Source organism: Suncus etruscus, chromosome 13 (genome assembly GCF_024139225.1).
Source record: "Suncus etruscus isolate mSunEtr1 chromosome 13, mSunEtr1.pri.cur, whole genome shotgun sequence".
NCBI lineage: Eukaryota > Metazoa > Chordata > Mammalia > Eulipotyphla > Soricidae > Suncus > Suncus etruscus.
The window spans coordinates 82,322,413-82,342,609 of record NC_064860.1 but is presented as its reverse complement, the minus strand read 5'-3'; the positions used below and the strand labels follow the sequence as shown (position 1 = coordinate 82,342,609).

General features: G+C 43.1%; 1 protein-coding gene across 1 annotated transcript in view; it reads right to left on the bottom strand.

The window, feature by feature from the left end:
- Positions 1–1,053: 1,053 nt before the first annotated feature.
- The window catches only part of CEP97 (centrosomal protein 97), a 33,968-nt gene continuing 14,824 nt past the window's right edge, over positions 1,054–20,197 (bottom strand). The window contains exons 7-11 of the mRNA XM_049785645.1: positions 19,837–20,001; positions 16,636–16,769; positions 13,093–13,858; positions 9,361–9,436; positions 1,054–2,024 (exon numbers count right to left, since the gene is read on the bottom strand). Coding sequence (XP_049641602.1) covers positions 1,314–2,024; positions 9,361–9,436; positions 13,093–13,858; positions 16,636–16,769; positions 19,837–20,001 — 1,852 coding nt within the window. The 3' untranslated portion in view covers positions 1,054–1,313. The remainder of the gene's footprint in view (positions 2,025–9,360; positions 9,437–13,092; positions 13,859–16,635; positions 16,770–19,836; positions 20,002–20,197) is intronic.

Genomic DNA, 20,197 nt, shown 5'->3' with positions numbered 1-20,197 from the left:
AACAAAATATAAACAGATTAAAATACATAAATTTTGAGTGACATGTTGGCACAAAATTTGTGGTACTATTTGTGGTATTAAAAACTACTAAACTAAAGAATTAATGCTTCTAGTAACATTATTCCCAGTGAATTGAGCCTGATTTGAATTCTGCATGGTATACTCTTTATTACGTTAAAAATGACACATACTGGTAACTTTATTTTTCAGAGCCAGCAATCAAATGCAAGCCTTAAACAAGTAAAGCACATACTCTACCACTGATGTAGGATCAGTGATATAACATTAACTGAAGCTTTTCATGAGAAAATTCAGTCACACCACTGAAAAAACAAATCTTAAAATCTGATCTTCCTCTCCCCCATTTACTTATATAAAGCTTTCATTGACTCATAAAAGAATAACAAGTCTTGGGGTAAGTGGTGGGAGAACCTTCTGGGCCACACCCAGCAATTTTCAGGAGCTGCGATGGTTCTGTGCTCACAAGTTGCTCCTGTCAGTGCTCAGGATAGGGGGAGGAACCATACACAGTGTCAGGGATTGAACCCTGATCTCTTGTATGTAAAGCATCTGCTCAATCTACACTGTAGCAAAATAAAAACATATTCTACTATTTCTGTTGATATTTTTGCAATGCTAATGAGTGAAGAAAAAATAATTTTAATGGTCTTACTCCAAGTAGAATGACAAATTTTAATAGTGCACAAGCCTCCTTGTCACTTATATTTGATTTAACCAATTACACACCTTACTACATCATTCCTTCATAGATGCAAGAATTAAAACTTTGTACTTTCTCTTGAGGGGGCCACACCCGGCAGTGATCAGTGGTTACTCCTGGCTCTGTGCCCAGATATCATTCCTGGCAGGCACAGGGGACCATATGGGATGACAGGATCAAAACCAGGTCCAGCCAGGGTTAGCCGTGTGCAAGGTCCTACCGCAGTGCTATCTCTGCGTCCCCTAGTACTTTGTTTTAAGGTAAGATTTTTTATTTTCAGATACTCTTTTTAGAAAAAAAAAAAAAAAGACTAAAGAAGTTTGAAAAACCAATACTGATGAAGCAATCTGGTTGTTAGGAAATAAAGTGCATAAACTTTCAATATAAATATTGCTTGCTACATTACAGCACAGTGAAAAGCTAACAAAATCAAAATGGAGATTCAGGTCAGTCTTTAGAATACAGAACTTACAAGACAAGAATATAAAGCCTTATAAACAGTAACAAAATTGAGGGAAATACTCTTCGAAATAGTCAACTCCAAAAAAAAAAATGTCTTCAGTGGACTTCTGCTTCCCACCAAGCAGACATGCTATACAGCAATACCAACATGTAATACCTGAAATGAAGAGTCACATTCTGCCTGCTCGTCTTGAACTTCTGCATTTACTTTACAATTCTCTGGTGTCTGACTGATTTCATCTTCCACAGAAGGCGAAATGCCATGAGAATCATCTACAGAAGCACTGTCAGGCAAAGCATCTAATTTTTCATGGGAGTGAGTTAGCTGAGGCTTACTGTCTTCTCCTGACCCCTCATCAAAATGTGTCCTTTCATCAGCATCTTCTAGCTGTTGAACTGAAGTTAGATACTGTTCCAGCAGACTATTATCCTGCTCGTTGTTGGAGCTTTCCTTGCTCCATTCGCCAGGTTCTTCTTCACTGGCATCCCCAAAATTGGAGTCTTTGCCATTTTTGACTGTGTCAAGAGAATTCGCCATTGTGGAACTTTCACTGCCTTCTGTGGAACTTTTTTCAAAATCCAAAGACTCCTGCAAACAGGGAACTTGTTCCGTGATGGAGGAATGAAAGCCAGAGTCTGGAAATTCTGGTACGGATTTTTCTGGGGGAGCTTCATTCAGAGCCGTGAGCCAATCGGAATTTTTATCTGAAGATAGTTCATGACTCGGAGTGCATGACGGAATGGCTGATGGCATCAGAGTGCTTGATATTGGAGGAATTTCAGTATACCAGGCACTCAGACGCTGATCCACTGACTGTTGCCAAGCTTGAAGAGATCTTACCTATAAACCAAAGTATATAATTTTATTTAAAAAGCTAAAAATTACCACCCTGTTTTTAGGCCAAAGGTTTTTCCTTTTTATTTCCCCATATTTTGCTGTGTCTATGCAAAACAAACAAACAAACAAACCAAAAAAATCTGTCACACACACCTTTTTTTTTTATTGATTTTTTTTTTTTTTTTTTTTGGTTTTTGGTCACACCCAGCAGCGCTCAGGAGTTACTCCTCACTCTGTGCTCAGAAATCACTCCTGGCAGACTCAAGGGACCATATGGGATGCCGGGATTCAAACCACTATCCATCCTGGGTAGGCTGCATGCAAGGCAAACTTCAACCACTGTGCTATACATCAGGCCCCTTTAATTGAATTTTTTAAATTGGGGCTCCTGCCTTTTTCAAAGAACCTTGGGACATGGATTACTTTATTTTACCATATATTCCTGCATTTTTCCATAAAATCTAAGAAGAAAAAATCGAAGAAAGACTGGGGACCAGGGGCCAATTGATCTCAGACGCATTGGTGGGGAAATAAATAAGGACAGAACTAAATATCAAAGCCAAAGTCAATGATAATAGAATCGAGGAACCTAAACTTAACCATCTAAACTTAAATGGGCCTGTTATACTGGCAGGCCAGGAGGCAAAGGGTAGTGCCATCGGCTGTCCTCTGGGGCCACTGCTGGTGTGAAGGACCCAGGCTCATTGTATATCTCAAATTCAACTACGAAGAATTCTTCTAATCACAATTGTTTCAAAAAACAAAATAAAAAAAAAAAGGTAAAAATCACACTAGCCACACAGCAGAAAGCCAGCAATTTCATGGAGAAAAGGGCAGGTCATGTCCCCAGGCTGACAAAGCCAAGTCTATTGCACTCATCACTCATCATCCACAATCACTGCTTCACCAATGGCCCTGCTCCATCACTCTGGCTGCAGAAACTCTCTGCAGAAACACCAATCTGACCAAAACTCTAGTTTTGCTGGTATTGGTTCTGATATCAACAGGATTTTTTTTTTTTTTTTGGAGTGAATATAGGCACTCTCCCCTTGCTTTCTCGTACTTCTGAAACCCTGGCAGCCAAAAACATGCCCCACAAAAGCTGCAGTATCAGCAATAGTGCTTGGATTTCCTGGACTGTGCAGCCATAACAACTCCATTTTTGTTTAATACTGTCATTCCTGTAGGAACACACCAATTTAGACACCAAGTTTGTATCTAAAGCCACCTAATGTTCAGAAAAAATAAAGTAACAGAATGGTCAACTAGCAACAAGAGCGTACTAAATCTTTTGACATGACTTTATTTCCTCTTTTAATATTTTGATTTAAACACTGTGGTTACAAGTTTGTTCAACTACAGGTTTTTTCCCCAAAGATAAAGTTATTCATAATTGTGTTATAGTCATACAATGTACAACAACCTTCACCAGCGCACATTTCCTATCACCAATGCCGAGTTCCCCTCGCACTGACACCTGATGTACTCAACCCTCCCCGCCTGAGTCAAAAGCAGCTATTTTTTTCCTTCCTTCCTTCCTTCCTTCCTTCCTTCCTTCCTTCCTTCCTTCCTTCCTCCCTTCCTTCTTCCTTCCTTCCTTCCTTCCTTTTCCTTCCTTCCTTCCTTTTCCTTCCTTCTTCCTTCTTTCTCTCTTTTCTTTCTTTCCCTCTCTTTCTCTCTTCCTTCCTTCCTTTCTCTTTTATTCTCTTTCTTTCTTTCTTTCTTCTCTCTCTCTCTCTTTCTCTCTTGGAGGTAGGTGTTTGCTTTGAATGCAGAAGGATGGTGATTCAAATCCTGGCATTCCATATGGTCCCCCAAGCCTGCCAGGAGTGATTTCTGAGCATAGAGCATGGAGTAACCCCTGAGCACTGCTGGGTGTGACCCAAAAAACAAAACAAAGTAAACAAACAAAAAAAACCCCTATATCTTGTGTTATACTAAGGGCTATGTGATGGCAGGATTGAACGCAGGATTTCACACAGGCAAGAACGTGCTCTATCACTTGAACCATGTCTCCAACCCTGTCCTGTCAACCTTTCCCCCAACATTTAGAAAACTAAACTGTAAAATTTAGTAAGCTCATAGATCTAGAGTTAGGAATGGTTTGATTTTGGGACCAGAGTGATAGCACACCAGTAGGGTGTTTGCCTTGCATGCAGCCAACACAGGACTAATTCCGTTCAATTCCTGGCATACCATACAGTCCACCTAGCCTGCCAGGAGCGCTTTTTGAGCGCAGACCCAGTAGTGACCCCTGAGCACCGCCTGGTATGACGAAAGAAAAGGAAGAAAGGAAGGAAGGGAGGGAGAGAGGGAGAGGGAGGGAGGGAGGAAGGGAGGGAGGGAGGGAGGAAGAAAGAGAGAGAGAGAGAAAGAAAGAAAAAAAGAAAGAGAGAAAAGAAAGAAAGAAAGAAGAAAGAGAGAAAGAAAAAAAAAGAAAGAAAGAAAGAAAGAAAGAAAGAAAGAAAGAAAGAAAGAAAGAAAAAGAAAGAGAAGAAAGAAAGAAGAGAAAGAAGAAAGAAAGAAAGAGAAGGAGAGAGGGAGGGAGGGAGGGAGGGAGGGAGGGAGGGAGGGAGGGAGGGAGGAAGGAAGGAAGGAAGGAAGGAAGGAAGGAAGGAAGGAAGGAAGGAAGGAAGGAAGGAAGGAAGGAAGGAAGGAAGGAAGGAAGGAAGGAAGGAAGGAAGGAAGGAAGGAAGAAAGAAAGAAAGAAAGAAAGAAAGAAAGAAAGAAAGAAAGAAAGAAAGAAAGAAAGAAAGAAAGAAAGAAAGAAAGAAGAGAAAGAAAGAAAGAAAGAAAGAAAGAAAGAAAGAAAGAAAGAAAGAAATGGTTTGATTTCACTCACTCTTTCCATAACACCCCCAGTCTAAGCTAGGTTGGTACAGTGTTTCCTTGGTAGTAAACGTTTCTGAACGAAAGAGTGGGACTGGCCAAAATAATTTTCCTACTTCTACTGGAAAAACAATCAGAAGCACAACAGCACATACCAAAGAGGTCAATAATGAACTCAGTTTGGTAGTGCTAAGCAGAGAGAAAGTTCCAAGCATAGTCTACTAAACCTCTTTTCTTTTATTAAGAATTAATGGTCCGGGCCCGGAGAGATAGCACAGTGGCGTTTGCCTTGCAAGCAGCCGATCCAGAACCAAAGGTGGTTGGTTCGAATCCCGGTGTCCCATATGGTCCCCCGTGCCTGCCAGGAGCTATTTCTGAGCAGACAGCCAGGAGTGACCCCTGAGCACCGCCGGGTGTGGCCCAAAAACCAAAAAAAACAAACAAACAAAAAAAAAAAAGAATTAATGGTCCAGGGCCGGCATGGTGGCACTAGAGGTAAGATGTCTGCTTTGCCAGCGCTAGCCTAGGATGGACCGCAGTTCGATCTCCTGGCGTCCCATATGGTCCCCCAAGCCAGGAGTGACTTCTAAGCGCATAGCCAGGAGTAACCCCTGAGCGTTACCCGGTGTGGCCCAAAAACCAAAAAAAAAAGAAAAAAGAATTAATGGTCCAGAGTGATAGTACAGCAGGTAGGATTATTTGCCATGCAAGTAATCAATCCAATTTGATCCCTGGCACTCCGTATGGTCCCAAGTCTACCCTGAGTAATTCCTTAGTAAAGAGTCAGGAGTAAGCCCTGTGCATCATTGGGTGTAGCCCAAAAGCAAAAAATGAAAAAAATTATGAATTAATGCATTAATGAATTCCCAGTAGCATAAGAGACTGTTGCGGGAAAATCACAAAGAACAGGATACTGGAAACCTTGACTTTAGCACTTAAATCTTCTGGGCAGGAAGTCAGAGGTAACACTGAAACCTTAGCCTGGAAAAATAATCCCAGGATAAGAAGAGAAACATAACCAAAATGTGTTTTTCACATATTTTTATGCACAAGCAGCATATTTGTTCCTCCTGCCTTCTCAAGACCATGTTAACCGAATGGTCCATCTCTTAATCCGGATATAAAAAAATATAGAAAGAGAATAACAAATGCCCAAAAGCAATAGAAACGATGAAACTTGGTTTCCAGTAGGAAGTTTGCTACTGGGGAGGGGAGAAGGTGGAAACAGGTCAGAGGATGGTAAAACATTACATTGGTAGAGGGAAGTGGTCATGCTAAGGAGATAGAAAGCTGGGAGGTGCTACAAAGTGCTTGCCATAGAGGCAGGCTGAGGGCAGGAGGGAAACTAGAGACATTGATGGAGGGAAATGGACACTAGTGAAGGGATCAATGTTAGAACGCTATATGCCTGAAACTCATTCATGAATAACTTCCTAAGTTTCAATGAATAAAATGTATCTTGCTTCATTAAAAAGCAAATCCACAAATGATTGCCTATTGACAGTGGCTTGGTAAACCACAGAGCAAAATTATATGTTAAAAAAAATACAAAACACTTATTGTAGAAGCAGAGAAGAGTCAAATGGGGGTCAGGCATTGGTGCAGAGAAGTGTACACTGTGTGAAAGGACAGAAACCCAAATCTGCAAAAAAGAAAGGAATATATAGGCCTATCCAGTTTCCCTTTGATTACCCTCCACAACAATAACTGATAGCAGTTTGACAAGTATTCTTCCAGACCTTTTTCTCTAGTTTTTTTTGGGGGGGCCACACCTAGCTAAGCTGTTCAAACTTATTCCAGGTTCTATGCACAGAGATTACTCCAGATGGGGCTCATGAGTCTAATGGGATGCTGGGGAATGAATGTGGGTTGGCCATGTGCAAGGCAAGTGCCCTACCTGCTGCACTATTGCTCCATCCATTTTTCTCTATTTATTTTGGTTGGGGGCACACCTAGTAGTGCTCAGAGCTTTCTCCAATCTGTGCTCTGGAACCACTCCTGGTCATGTAATGATTGACCATCTAAAGTGCTGGGAATCAAAAGAGAGTTGGCTGCATGCAAGGAAAGAACTTTATAAGCCCTGCACTATCTCTACAGCCCCTACTCTGTATTTTCAAAATCAGTTTTGAAAACCAAGTGAAGTCCAGGACCAGGAGCATTAGCTCTGTGGTAGTGCACATGCCATGATTATAGAAAGTCTAAAAACCGGGGCCGGAGAGATAGCATGGAGGTAAGACGTTTGCCTTTCACGCAAAAAGGTCGTTGGTTCAAATCCCGGCATCCCATATGGTCCCCCAAGCCTGCCAGGAGAGATTTTGGGGCCGGCAGAGATGGCGCTAGAGGTAAGGTGTCTGCCTTGCAAGCACTAGCCAAGGAAAGATCGAGACCACGGTTCGATCCCCCGGCGTCCCATATGGTCCCCCCAAGCCAGGGGCAATTTCTGAGTGCTTAGCCAGGAGTAACCCCTGAGCATCAAACGGGTGTTGCCCGAAAAACAAAAAAATAAAAAACAAACAAAAAAAGGGGGCCAGTGAGGAGGCGCTAGAGGTAAGGTGCTTGCAAGCACTAGCCAAGGATCAGGACCGTGGTTCGATCCCTGGCATCCCATATGGTCCCCCCAAGCCAGGAGCAATTTCTGAGCGCTTAGCCAGGAGTATCCCCTAAGCATCAAATGGGTGTGGCCTGAAATACCAAAAGAAAAAAAGAAAGAAAGAAAGTCTAAAAACCAAAGTCTACAAATTCAGTAAGTATTTCTCTTGAGGGGCTTCAAGAGGAGCAATAAGCCAATCAGAATAGGATCTTTAGAGATTCTGACTTTGAGTGAATAATAGTTTAATGAGGTGCTGGGTTCAATCAGTTTACATACACCATCATGTCACACATACATATAAATAGAAGGAGGAGAGAGGGGATAATTATCTAAATGTTTCCTGAACTTCCTGTCTCCTAAAAAAGTCAGGATATAAGCATATTATAGCCATCATGCACTATCTTTTTTGGTTCCCCAGATGGGACTTAAAATGCACTATCTTTTTTGCCGGGAGGTCACACCCAGAGGCGCTCAGGGGTTACACCTGACTCTACACTCAGAAATCACTACTGGCAGGCTGGGGGACCATATGGGATCCAAGGAATTGAACCAGATTTCATCTGAGTTTGGCTGCATGCAAGGCAACTGCCCTAACACTGTGCTATTACTTCGGCCATATCTTAATAATTTTTAACTCAAATACTCCTCCCAAATAAAACAAGATTAATGGATAGGATTTTGTTTCAAGGTTATGGGTTGTTGTTGCTGCTGCTGTTAGTTTTTGTTTAAGGAGGTTTTGTTTTGTTTTCTATTTTGAACCACATTGACAGTGCTCGGGGGTCACTCCAGTGGTATTGGGGAGCTATATCAAAGCCAGGAAATATCAGAATCCTGTACTTAAAGTATGTACTTAGTAGAGCTTCATGTCACAGTTTGATCGCTTTCTTTTTGGGGGGAGCAAGAGGGGGTTTGGTTAACATCTGGCAATGCTCAGGGGTTACACCTGGCGCTACACTCAGGAATTACTCCTGGAGTGCTTGGGAAATCATATAAGATGCCAGAGATCAAACCTAAGTTGGCTGCATGAAAGGCAATTACCCTACCTGCTGTACTATCACTCTAGTCCCCTAGTTAAATCATTTTCTTTGGCTTTATACATGTTTTTATCAGGGTCAAAAGAACTAGTACAGTGGGTAGTGGATAGTACAGTGGATAGGAAGCTTGCCTTGCATACGACTGACCTGATGCCCAGCATCCCAAATGATCCCCACAGCACAGTCAGGACTGATTCTTGACTGCAGAGCCAGGAGTAACCCCTGACCGTTACCAGGTTAGGCCCCAAAACAAAAACAACTCCATCAAAAAAATATACACAAAATTATGAAAATGTTTCTCTTCAGATTAAATGAAATCTAACATAAGGGAATAAAAAATAAGTAAGCAAACAACATGTTACAAAAGTCATTGTTCTAATTTAAAGTGGTCAAGAATAAAAAACGTATTTTGGGGCCAGAGAGATGGTAAAGATGATAGGGAGTCTGCCTTATAGCAGCCAACCTGGGTTCAACCACCAGTATCCCATATGGTCCCCCAGGAGAGATCTCTGAGCGGAGAGAGAGAACTAAGCCCTGACCACCATGAAGGGCTCCCCCACCTCCACCAGAAAAAGCTATCATTAACCTTGAAAAGAAATAATAAGGGGCCGGAGCAATAGCACAGTGGTAATGCATTTGCCTTGCATGTAGCCAACACAGGACGGACCCCAGTTCAATCCCCAGCAGTCCATATGACCCCCTGAGCCTGCCAGGAGTGAATTCTTAGCACAGAGCCAGAAGTAACCACTGAGCGCCACCAGGTGTGACCCAAAAACATAAAATAGAAAAATAAGTCCAACTATTCTCTGATAATCTTAATAATACCTCAATTATCTCAAAATGTTTCTGTGTTCATATATTAGTAAATTGGCAGGAACAAGTTTACCTGGTTCCAAAGGAACTTGACAGCTTCTTCTTGCACAAATTTCTTAAGACGTTCTTCCTCTCTTTCTTTTCTTAGCCTACAATAATTCAAAATCCATTAATGATCTGAGGAAGGTGCTTTCACTTGTACTTCTTGTTCCAAAAATAAACATATGCATTATAAAGAGATGAATAATTTATAATAGTCCTTTCTATTTTAGAATACCAATGCAGAGATTTTTTTTTAATAATAGTTGACTTGATTTTTTTCAGTCTCAAAGTTGTTTATGATTGAGTTTCAGTCCTATGGTGTACAACACCCTTCGCCAATGCACATTTCCCACCACTGTGTCCCAGTTTTCCGCCCACTCTCCTCTGTGGCAGACAATTTTCTTCCCTCTCCCTCCCCCTCTTCCCTGGCCCTCTTCCTCTGTCTCTCCCACTTTTTCCATATAGACACTGTGGTTCCAATATTTTTACTGAAGTAGCATCATGCCTATCACTATCTCCATTCAGCACCCAGTTCTTGACCAGAGTGATCTTTTCCAACTATCACTGTCATAGTGCTCCCTTCTTTGCCCTAACTCCACTCTCCTGCTATTGGTGGCAAGCTTTCTACCATGGATTGGTCCTCCTGGCCCTCGTCTCTATTGTCTCTGGATATTATTACCATACTACCTTTTTCTATTATTTCACAAATGAGTGCAATCATTCTATGTCTATCTCTCTCCCTCTGGCTCATTTTCTTCAGCATGATATTCTCCATATCTATCCATATGTAAACAAGTTTCATGACTTCATTTTTCCTAATAGCTGCATAATATTGCATTGAGTAGATGTACCACCATGTCTTTATCAACTCATCTATTCTAAGGCACTAGGATTGTTTCCAGATTCTGACTATTGTGAACAGTGTTGTGATGAACACAGGAACGCAGAGGGCTTTTCTGTATTGTGGTTTTTTGGCTCCTAAGGTATATTCCTAGGAGTAGTATTGCTGGTTCTCTGGCACTAAGCAGAGATCAAGTCTTAAATTAAGACTCCACATTGATGCCAAGTGAGATATAACTAAAATTCAGATTATATTTTTTCTACAAACTATTGCCAAAGATAATAAAATTAAAACACCAAGTGGTTTTTTGTTCAGTCTGTTTCCTAATTATGCCAAAAAGACAGTAGACATAGAATAGATTCACAAAGCTTTCAAATGACTTGAATAGGGGGCTATAGAGATAGTACAGAGGGCATGGCATTTTCTTTGCATGGGGTTAATCCAGGTTTGATACCTAGTACATCATATGGTCCTCTGTGCCTGTCAGGAGTAAGGCCTGACCACAACTGCTCCCCCCACCCCAAAAAGGAGAAGTTATTAAGATCACAGCATAAAACCTCTATTTATCACATCCAGGACTTATTCCTGGTTCTGTGGTGAAGGAATCACTCATGGCAGTGTTCAGAGGACCATATGTGATACCAAGGATCAAATCTGGGTCTGCAAGCACTCTAACCACTGTATCACTATATCCCTCTGGCCCCAAACAAAGGTCTACTCTTTTTTTTTTGACTTTTGGCTTTTGGCCTTTGGGCCATACCCAGCAACACTCAAGCATTACTCCTGGCTCTGCACTCAGAAATCACTCCTGGTAGGCTCAGAGAACCATATAAGATACCAGGGATAGAACCTGGGCTGGCCACATGAAAGGCAAACCTGCTGTGCTACACTGACTGTTTTGGCCCCTAGATTTCTCATTTAAAAAAAAAATCCACCTACTGGGGCTAAGAGCAATAGTCCAGCAGGTAAGGCATTTGACTTACATATGACTTACATATGGTAGGACCCCTACCGTCCCCCAAGCCCACTAGAAATGATGCCTGCGTTTAGAGTCAGATATAAGCCTGCAGTGTGGAAGCAAACATAAAAAATTTCAAGCCCTGCCCTTGTTAGCTCTTGGAAATAACCTCTAGGCTCCTGGACTTTCCTGTCTGATAAGAGTATTTTGTACTGCTGGGAATCAAGGTCACTAATCTGCCTTCCCAAGTGCCTGTTGTGTTCCTATGGAGCTCAGAACTACACCATACCAGTTTGACCTTGATGAAAAGTTCAGTTCCAAGGACACTAAATGCCTCCATATCAGAATCCAATAAAAACCCTGAACCTCCAGGTTTTTTTTTTTTTTTTTTTTTTTTTTTTTGGTTTTTGGGCCACACCCGGTGACACTCAGGGGTTACTCCTGGCTATGCGCTCAGAAGTCGCTCCTGGCTTGGGGGACCATATGGGACGCCAGGGGATCGAACCGTGGTCCGTCCTAGGGTAGCGCAGGTAAGGCAGGCACCTTACCTTTAGCGCCACCGCCCGGCCCCGAACCTCCAGGTTTTAATGACTTTCTCTTATTTGTATTTTTTTAATTTTAAACTTGATTGATTGATTGGTTTCTGGGCTACACCCAGTGGTGCTCAGGGGTCACTCCTGGCTCTGCGCTTAGAAATCACCCCTGGCAGGCCGGGGGACCACATGGGATGCCAGGGAATCGAACCGGGTCCCACCAGGGTCAGTCGCATACAAGGCAAATATGCCCCACTGCTGTGCTATTTCTCTAGCCCCAGTTTACTTTATTTGTAAACCTTCTTATATGTTGTTCTGCATGGTAACCTGGAGAATTTTTTCTTTTTTTTCTTTTTGTCTCCCCTCCTCCCGCAAGATGACAGCATGGGCTCAGATGCAGCTGTCTTTGGTCCAAGCCTCCCATCACCTGGAGAACTGAGCTGTCTGTTACACTCTAGTGGGAGAAGACAACTAGAACTAGACACTTGTACCTGGTCTCTACTTGTGCACTTTTTGTTGTTGGTTTTGGGGCCATACCTAACGATGTTCAGGAATCACTCCTCGATCTACATTCAGCACCACTCCTGGCTGTGCTCAGGAAACCAGATGGGATGGACTCTAGGGATTGAACTTGGGTTGGCTGAGGACAAGGCAAGCACCTTACCTGCTCTGGTCCTCCCTGTGCACTTATTTTCTTTAATGATTTAGCCCTATTCTTTCACAGTGATAAACCATAATTAGGAAGAGAATTATTTTCCTGAGTTCTGGGAGACTACAAATCAACCTGGGGAGCCAGAGAGATAGTACAGTGGGCATCAGCCTTGCACACAATCAACTCAGGTTTGGTCCAAGGCATACTGCATGGCTCCCTGGCACCACCAGGAGTTACCTAGTAGATTCTTTTGTTTTGTTCTGTTTTTGGGTCACACCCGCTGGCACTCAGGGGTTAATCCTGGCTCTGTGCTCAGAAATCACTCCTGGCAGGCCAGGACCATATGGGATGCAGGGATTCAAACCATCATTCATCCTGGATCCACTGCATGCAAGGCAAACGCCCTACCACTGTGCTATCTCTCCAGCCCACACCTAGTAGATTCTAAGCAGACTGTCTCACCTTCTGATTTTTATGCCTGTTCAGTCTTTCTACATTTTATGTTTTATTCACACTCCAATTTACAAGCATATACATTCAATATTTATTGCTCTACTGAATCTACCAGATTGTAAAAATGGAAATATTTGATAGTTTATGTCCTCAGGAACCTTTGCTTTCAGTGTTCTGTAGAAGACAAGTCAACCAAGAATTGCAAGAGAATAAAAAGTCTTAAGTAACCATCATGACAAATGATTCTGTGTTTGTGTTCTGAGTCAATTATAAGAATCTGAAATCTCCGAACCAACCAGAGCAACTAGAGGGGACTTTCCACTCACCTCCCAATTTCCTCGGTGAGGCAGACAATGTGTTCCTGCATTCGGCGCAGTCGGATCTCGTAACGCACGTCTTTGGCTCGGGGGTTGTAGTTTCTGACATAAAAGCCCCGCCAACAGGCCTGAAGCTTGGTGGCTGCCTGGTTTGACTTCTGAAGGGCAGAATTATCCTCCCCCAAAGTGACAGTTCTCTCGGGTAATACCCTGCAGGGAAGTTTCTCTGGAAGTGTCTGAGACAAGGTTTCTTCACTGTCTGGCTGTGTGGGGGGAAATTTGTGCCTGAATGACTCCGGAACACAGGGAAGACTGTGAAGGACATCCTTTAAGTCATCACTGGTCACCTCTGCATCAGTTAACACCTCCCCTTTCCCACTGACGTCCATACTGGTGGCCCTTTTCCCCGCTGAAACAGAATTCCCATTTGCAGCCCAGAGAGACTTCTCTTCCTTATCCAATTCATGGTTCTCGAGCCCCTTCACAGACTCATATGCAACCCCAGAACCTTCTTGGCTCAAGTTAATGGCTTGTAGTCTCAGTTCAACCGTGGGTGAGACTGGAGAAAGGCCTGAAGCCACTGGCATAAAAGTCGACTCTGAAGAAAGAAGACTACAGTTTAACTTGTCCTCATCGGTCTGTATGTCCTCCAGGTGCAAGTCATTTCGAGAATATCTGGTTGCGTGCACAGAAGAGGCTGCAAAGGCATTCTTGACAGAATACTGGTCATCGTTACTGCTGGTCCCAACCCAAGAATTGACTTGGGTGGCAGGTTCTAGAAGAATCAAAAGAGGATCATTGTTAGCATTTATTTTGGGGAAAAGGGGCCTACACCCAGTGACGTTCAGGGGTTACTCCTGGCTATGTGCTCAGAAATCACTCCTGGCTTGGGGGACCATATGGGACGCCAGGGGATCAAACCACAGTCCGTCCTAGGTCAGTGTGTGCAAGGCTAACACCCTACCACTTGCACCATTGCTCCGGCCCCCATTGCTAGGATTTATTTGGGGGCTTTACCTGACAGTTCTCAGGGACTACCAGGGCTCAGTGCTCAGGGGTTATTCCTGATGGTGTTCAAGAGACAGTAGAATGCTGAGGATTGAACCTAGACTTCCTATATACAAAGCATGTACTACAGACCTTTGAGTTACTTCCCAGCCCTAACAGATCATTTAAACTACTGAGCAGTTAGAGGTTTTTCTCTTTAGTCTAAGCTTTATTGAGGTATGACTAACATAAAAATTGTAGATATTTAGGGGGCCATAGCAATGCATAGGGTGCTTAGCAGGTAGGGTCACAGCAGGTAGGGTGCATGCCCTGCATGCAACAGACCCAGGTTCAATCCTCAGCATTCTTTTTTTTTTTTTTTCCGGTTTATTTGCCACACCCAGCAGCACTCAGGGGTTACTCATAGCTATGCACTCAAAAATTGCTCCTGGTAGGCTCAGGGGACCATATGGGACGCTGAGAACTTAGGTCCAATCTGGGTCAGCCACGTGCAAGGCAAACACCCTAGCTATGTGCTATCCCTCCAGCCTCAAACCCCAGCATTCAAAAGTACACCCAACACCACCATGAGTGTTACTGCATATAACTTAAAAACAAAGATGAGGGGCTGGGCGGTGGCGCTAGAGGTAAGGTGCCTGCCTTGCCTGCGCTAGCCTTGGACGGACCGCTGTTCGATCCCCCGGTGTCCCATATGGTCCCCCAAGCCAGGAGCAACTTCTGAGCGCATAGCCAGGAGTAACCCCTGAGCGTTACCGGGTGTGGCCCAAAAACCAAAAAACAAAAAAAAAACAAAGATGAACACACACAAAAAAAAATTGTAGATATTTAAAGTGTACATGTGGGGCCGGGCGGTGGCGCTAAAGGTAAGGTACCTGCCTTGCCCGCGCTAGCCTTGGATGGACCGCGGTTTGATCCCCCGGTGTCCCATATGGTCCCCCAAGCCAGGAGCAACTTCTGAGCGCATAGCCAGGAGTAACCCCTGAGCGTTACTGGGTGTGGCCCAAAAACCAAAAAAAATAAATAAATAAATAAAGTGTACATGTAAAAGAAGTTTCTCATCTATTTACTTATCTGTCACTTCATTTTTTTTTTCCCTTTTTTTGGGGGGGATAGTGAAGGTGGGTGAGTAAAGAGGGTTTTAGTTTGCTTTCAAGTTATTTTTTATTGTTGTTTTGTGGCTCACACCCAGATCTGTTCAGAAATTACTCCTGGCCGTGTTTCAGGGACCAAATGTTATGCCAGATGAAACCAAGGCAGCTGCCTGCAAAGCATGTACCTTACACCCTTTACTATCCCTTCTGCCCTAGAGAGAGAGATAAAGGGTGTGTGTGTGTGTTTACTATCCCTCCTGCCCTAGAGAGATAAAGTGTGTGTGTGTGTGTGTGTGTGTGTGTGTGTGTTTACTATCCCTCCTGCCCTAGAGAGATAAAGTGTGTGTGTGTGTGTGTGTGTGTGTGTGTGTGTGTGTGTACTGCAATCAGGATTCATTCCTCATAGGATTCAGGGCAGGCACCATATGTTGTACAGAGGATAAAACCTGGGTACTAAATAGGGCCAGAGATACTATCTCTCCAGCTCTAGTTATATTTAAGGAGGTTTAATCCTTAAAATACAATAAAATGCAATAAAATAAAATGCCTTCATTAATTTCCTCCAATATGCCTAAAACATTAAACTAAATATTTTAAAGAAAATGAATTATTGAAATAATTGTAAGAATAATGACGATGGGCCGGAGAGATAGCACAGCAGTAAGGCGCTTGCCTTAGACGTAGAAGGATGGTGGTTCAAATCCCAGCATCCCATATGACCCCCAAGCCTACCAGGAGCCATTTTTGAGCATAGAGCCAGGAGTAACCCCTGAGTGCTGCCAGGTATGACCCAAAAACAAAAGAAACAAAAACAAACAAACAAAATAAGAATAAACACAATATCATATATATAAAATAGGTAACAATCTTCTGCTTTTAAAAATTACAAGCATAGGGCTTGTAATGGGAGAGATAGCACAGTGGTGTTTGCCTTGCAAGCAGCCGATCCAGGACCAAAGGTGGTTGGTTCGAATCCCAGTGTCCCATATGGTCCCCCGTGCCTGCCAGGAGCTATTTCTAAGCAGACAGCCAGGAGTAAACCCCTGAGCAACGCCGGGTATGGCCCAAAAAAACAAAACAAAAAAAACTACAAGCATAGGGTCTGGAGAGATAGTACAATGGTTAAGGCACTTGCCTTGCATGTAACTAACCCAGTTTTAATACCTGTCACCCCATATGGATGATTCCTAGAATCATCCATGATGCCTAAAGTAATCACTGTGTACAGAAGCAGGAATAAGCTCTGAGCATCATCAAGTATGGGCACCCTCAAAAAATAAAATTATGTGTGATAATAAGGCACAAATATGTTTTATGCATATACTAATCTAAATACATAATCTAAATAATTAAGTTGTAAACCAATAAAAATTAAAATATGTAATCTTTCTATTTCCAGAACACCCAAAATATCAAATGACTTAGAGAAAAGAAACAGAAATTAATTTTGTACCATTTTCCTGCATCATCTGGCAATCCTGAACAGGACTTGAATTTTCAGGCACAAGGGGTATCCTCGTTTCAGTAGAAGCAAGAGTAGACAACTCTTCATTTTGGCTTTGGCTCATTAATTGCCTCTGGTGAAACCTAAAAATAAAAAATCAAATAACATATGACTACAAAGAGAAAGTGTTTCTGTTTCCTAAGTCCAAAAGGAAGAAGTTTACAACTTATTAAAAGTAAATAGATACCTTGGGGGCCAGAGAGGGGTACAGCAGGTAAGGTATGTGCCTTGCACATGGCCAAGTGAGTTTGATCTCTGGCAACCTATATGGTCCTCAGAGCACCACCAGGAATAATTGCTGAGAGCAGAGACAAAAATAACCCTTGAACACTTCTTGGATGCTGGCCCAAAAACGGAAGAAAAAAAATCCCAATAACAACAGAAAAAAGGACAAAGTAGATACTTTGAATTATCAAAACTTACAAAGTCTTGGGGCTGGAGCGGTGGCATAAGCAGTAAGACATCTGCCTTGCGTGCGCTAGCCTAGAACGGACTGCGGTTCGATCCCCCAGCGTCCCATATGGTCCCCCAAGCCAGGAGCAATTTCTGAGCACATAGCCAGGAGTAAATTCTGAGTGTCACAGGGTGTGGCCCAAAAAGAAAAAAAAATTGCAAAGTCTCATTTGAAAAAACTGAATAGCAGAGCCGGAGGGGTAGCACAGTGGTAGAGCATTTGGCTTTTACACATGGCTGACCCAGGACAAATCTAGGTTCAATTCCCAGCATCCCATATGGTCCTCGACCCAGAAGTGATTTCTGAGCCCAGCGCCAAAAGTAATCCCTGAATACTGCCATGTGTGGCCCAAAAATAGAAATGAGGGCTGGAAGGACCAGCCCAGGATCTGAAGCTTACCACAAAGAGTAGTGAATTCAATTAGAGAAATAACTACACAGTCAACTATCATGTCAATGGTAGTGAGTGAGAGAAATAGAATGCTTGTCTCGAAAACAGGAAAGGGGTAGGGGAGGAGGGGAAAGGGGGGCATTGTTGGTGGGAAGGTTGCAGTGAAGAGGGGTGTCCTTTTCTATAACTGAAACCCAACTACAAACATGTTTGTAATCATGGTGCTTAAATAAATATATTATTTAAAAAAAAAAGAAACTGTTATAGGGCAGTTAGATAGATAGAGCAACTACCTGCAATATATGAATATATAAAACCATGGTTTGATCCCCAGAACACACACCAAAAATTTTTTATTTTTTTCCTATCTTGCAGTTTCTGGAACATACCTAGTGGTGCTCTGGGCTTACTCCTGGCTCTGTAATCAAGGTGATTGGACTCAGAGGACCACATGTGGTACCAGGAATTGAACTTGGTCAGCCATGTGCAAGACAACTGCCTTACCCACTTACTATATCTTCAGTTGCAAAACATTATTTTTCTTAGTTGTGAGGACCATACCTGGTAATATTCAGAATGCAGGGGCCGGAGAGATGGCATAGCAGTAGGGCATTTGCCTTGCATATGGTTAACTTAGGATGGACCGAAATTCGATTCCCCAGCGTCCCAAAAGTCCCTCAAGCCAGGAGCAATTTATGAGCACATAGCCAGGAGTAACCCCTAAGCACCACCGGGTGTGGCCCAAAATCAAAACAAAAAATATATATACTCTGAATGCAATGCAGTACCAGGATAGAACCCAGAATCGCACATATGCAAGACTTGAAATGGTAGACCAATGGCCTTCAACTACTGGACCACACACAGGTGGCAGGTCTGTGAATGTAGAGTTTGAAAACCACTGGAATACCACGCGAGTTATACTTCCTGTTCTGTGGACCGGTGTGCAGAACAGGTACCAGCTGTATCTTTTATACACAGAGGTTCGAACACGATGCTCCAAGTAGATATAAAAAAGTTGAAGCATTAGGGCCTGAGAGATAGTACAGCATTGGAGTGTTTGCCTTGCATGCGACCAACCGGGGACAGACCCAATTTGATTCCTGGCATCCCATATGGTCCCCCAAGTTTGCCAGAAACAATTTCTGAGCACAGAGCTAGGAGTGGCCCCTGAGCATCGCTGAGTGTGGCTCAAAAACCAATCAATTAATAAAAAAATTAACTGCTTTAAAAAAAAAAGTTGAAGCATAGTGCCATAAATAACTTGAAACACGTCCTAGTCCGAGAAAGTTGTTTTGTTTTTGCATTTGGGATGAGAGGCATCCCTGGCTATATGTTTGTAAGCACCAGACCATCCATGCCCAGCAATATTTGGTCCAGTAATGCCAGGCCTGACAGGTGCTCAGGTTTGGCCATGTGGTGCTCTTGGGCTGGCTGTGTTGTGGTAAAAAAGTTTTGATTTTTTTTTTTGGTTTTTGGGTCACACCCGGCTGTGCTCAGGGGTTACTCCTGGCTGTCTGCTCAGAAATAGCTCCTGGCAGGCACGGGGGACCATATGGGACACCGGGATTCGAACCAACCACCTTTGGTCCTGGATAGGCTGCTTGCAAGACAAACGCTGCTGTGCTATCTCTCTGGGCCCCTAAGAAAGTTATTTTTATTTGTCTTGGTTTGCTTTACTTTCTTCTAGGCTATAATAGCTATTGGTGTTTGGAGGCTACTTCTGGCTTGTTAATCAAGGGATCACATGATGCTAGATATGAAACATGAGGTTCCCATGGTGGATTAATCGGCTTCCATCCTTTTCAGGATATGTTTGTTATTCATTGGTCGAAAACACTTTTTTTTAGGTTTTTTGGTTTTTTTGGGGGGGGGTTTTGGTTTTTGGGTTATACTCAGCTGCGATCAGGAGTTACTCCTGGCTTTGCGTTCAGAAATCGCTCCTGGCTCGGAGTACCATATGGGATGCCGGGAATCAAACCCTGGGCCATCCTGGGTCAGTCGCGTGCAAGACAAATGCCCTACTGTTGTGCTATCTCTCCGGCCCAAATACTTCTTTTTTTTAAATCCCCTATCCTGTCCCTCCTGATTCTCCAGCAAGAAATAGCTCACAGTGTAGTTGCTATGAGGCATGTCCTACTCCAAGATATGATGATTCAGCTCCCCTGCAGTCGGCTGCAGTAATAAGGGGCACCGAGTACCCAGAAATGTGGGTCAGAACTTGCTGCAGATCTGCTAGCACTCATGAAAAGGCTGGGCTATTTTCACTCGTGACTTCATCAGCTGCCACAGATATGTGAGCTTACCTCTGCTTGCTCAGAATCTTCTCTAATTTGGCATCCTCAGCAGTTTGAAGACCCGCAGCAGAGGTGAGAGGACAGACTGCCGCCAAATACTGGACAAGTTGAATGTGCTGGCCAGGCCGATATGCCCTGCCCTTGCCTTGGCTATAGAGCCATTCAGCTTTCAAACTGCAATCAGGGATATGTCAGGAGAGGAGACAGCAAAATAGACAAGGACATATTTAGAAGTCATTATTTTCCTTTCATCTAGCTTTTTAGCAGCATTGAATGTTTTTCATAAATAATATTCAGTCAAGTTTCTAAAACTGTATCCAATTATAAGAACCAAGATCTCCCACACCCTAAGTCCATGATAAGGAACTCT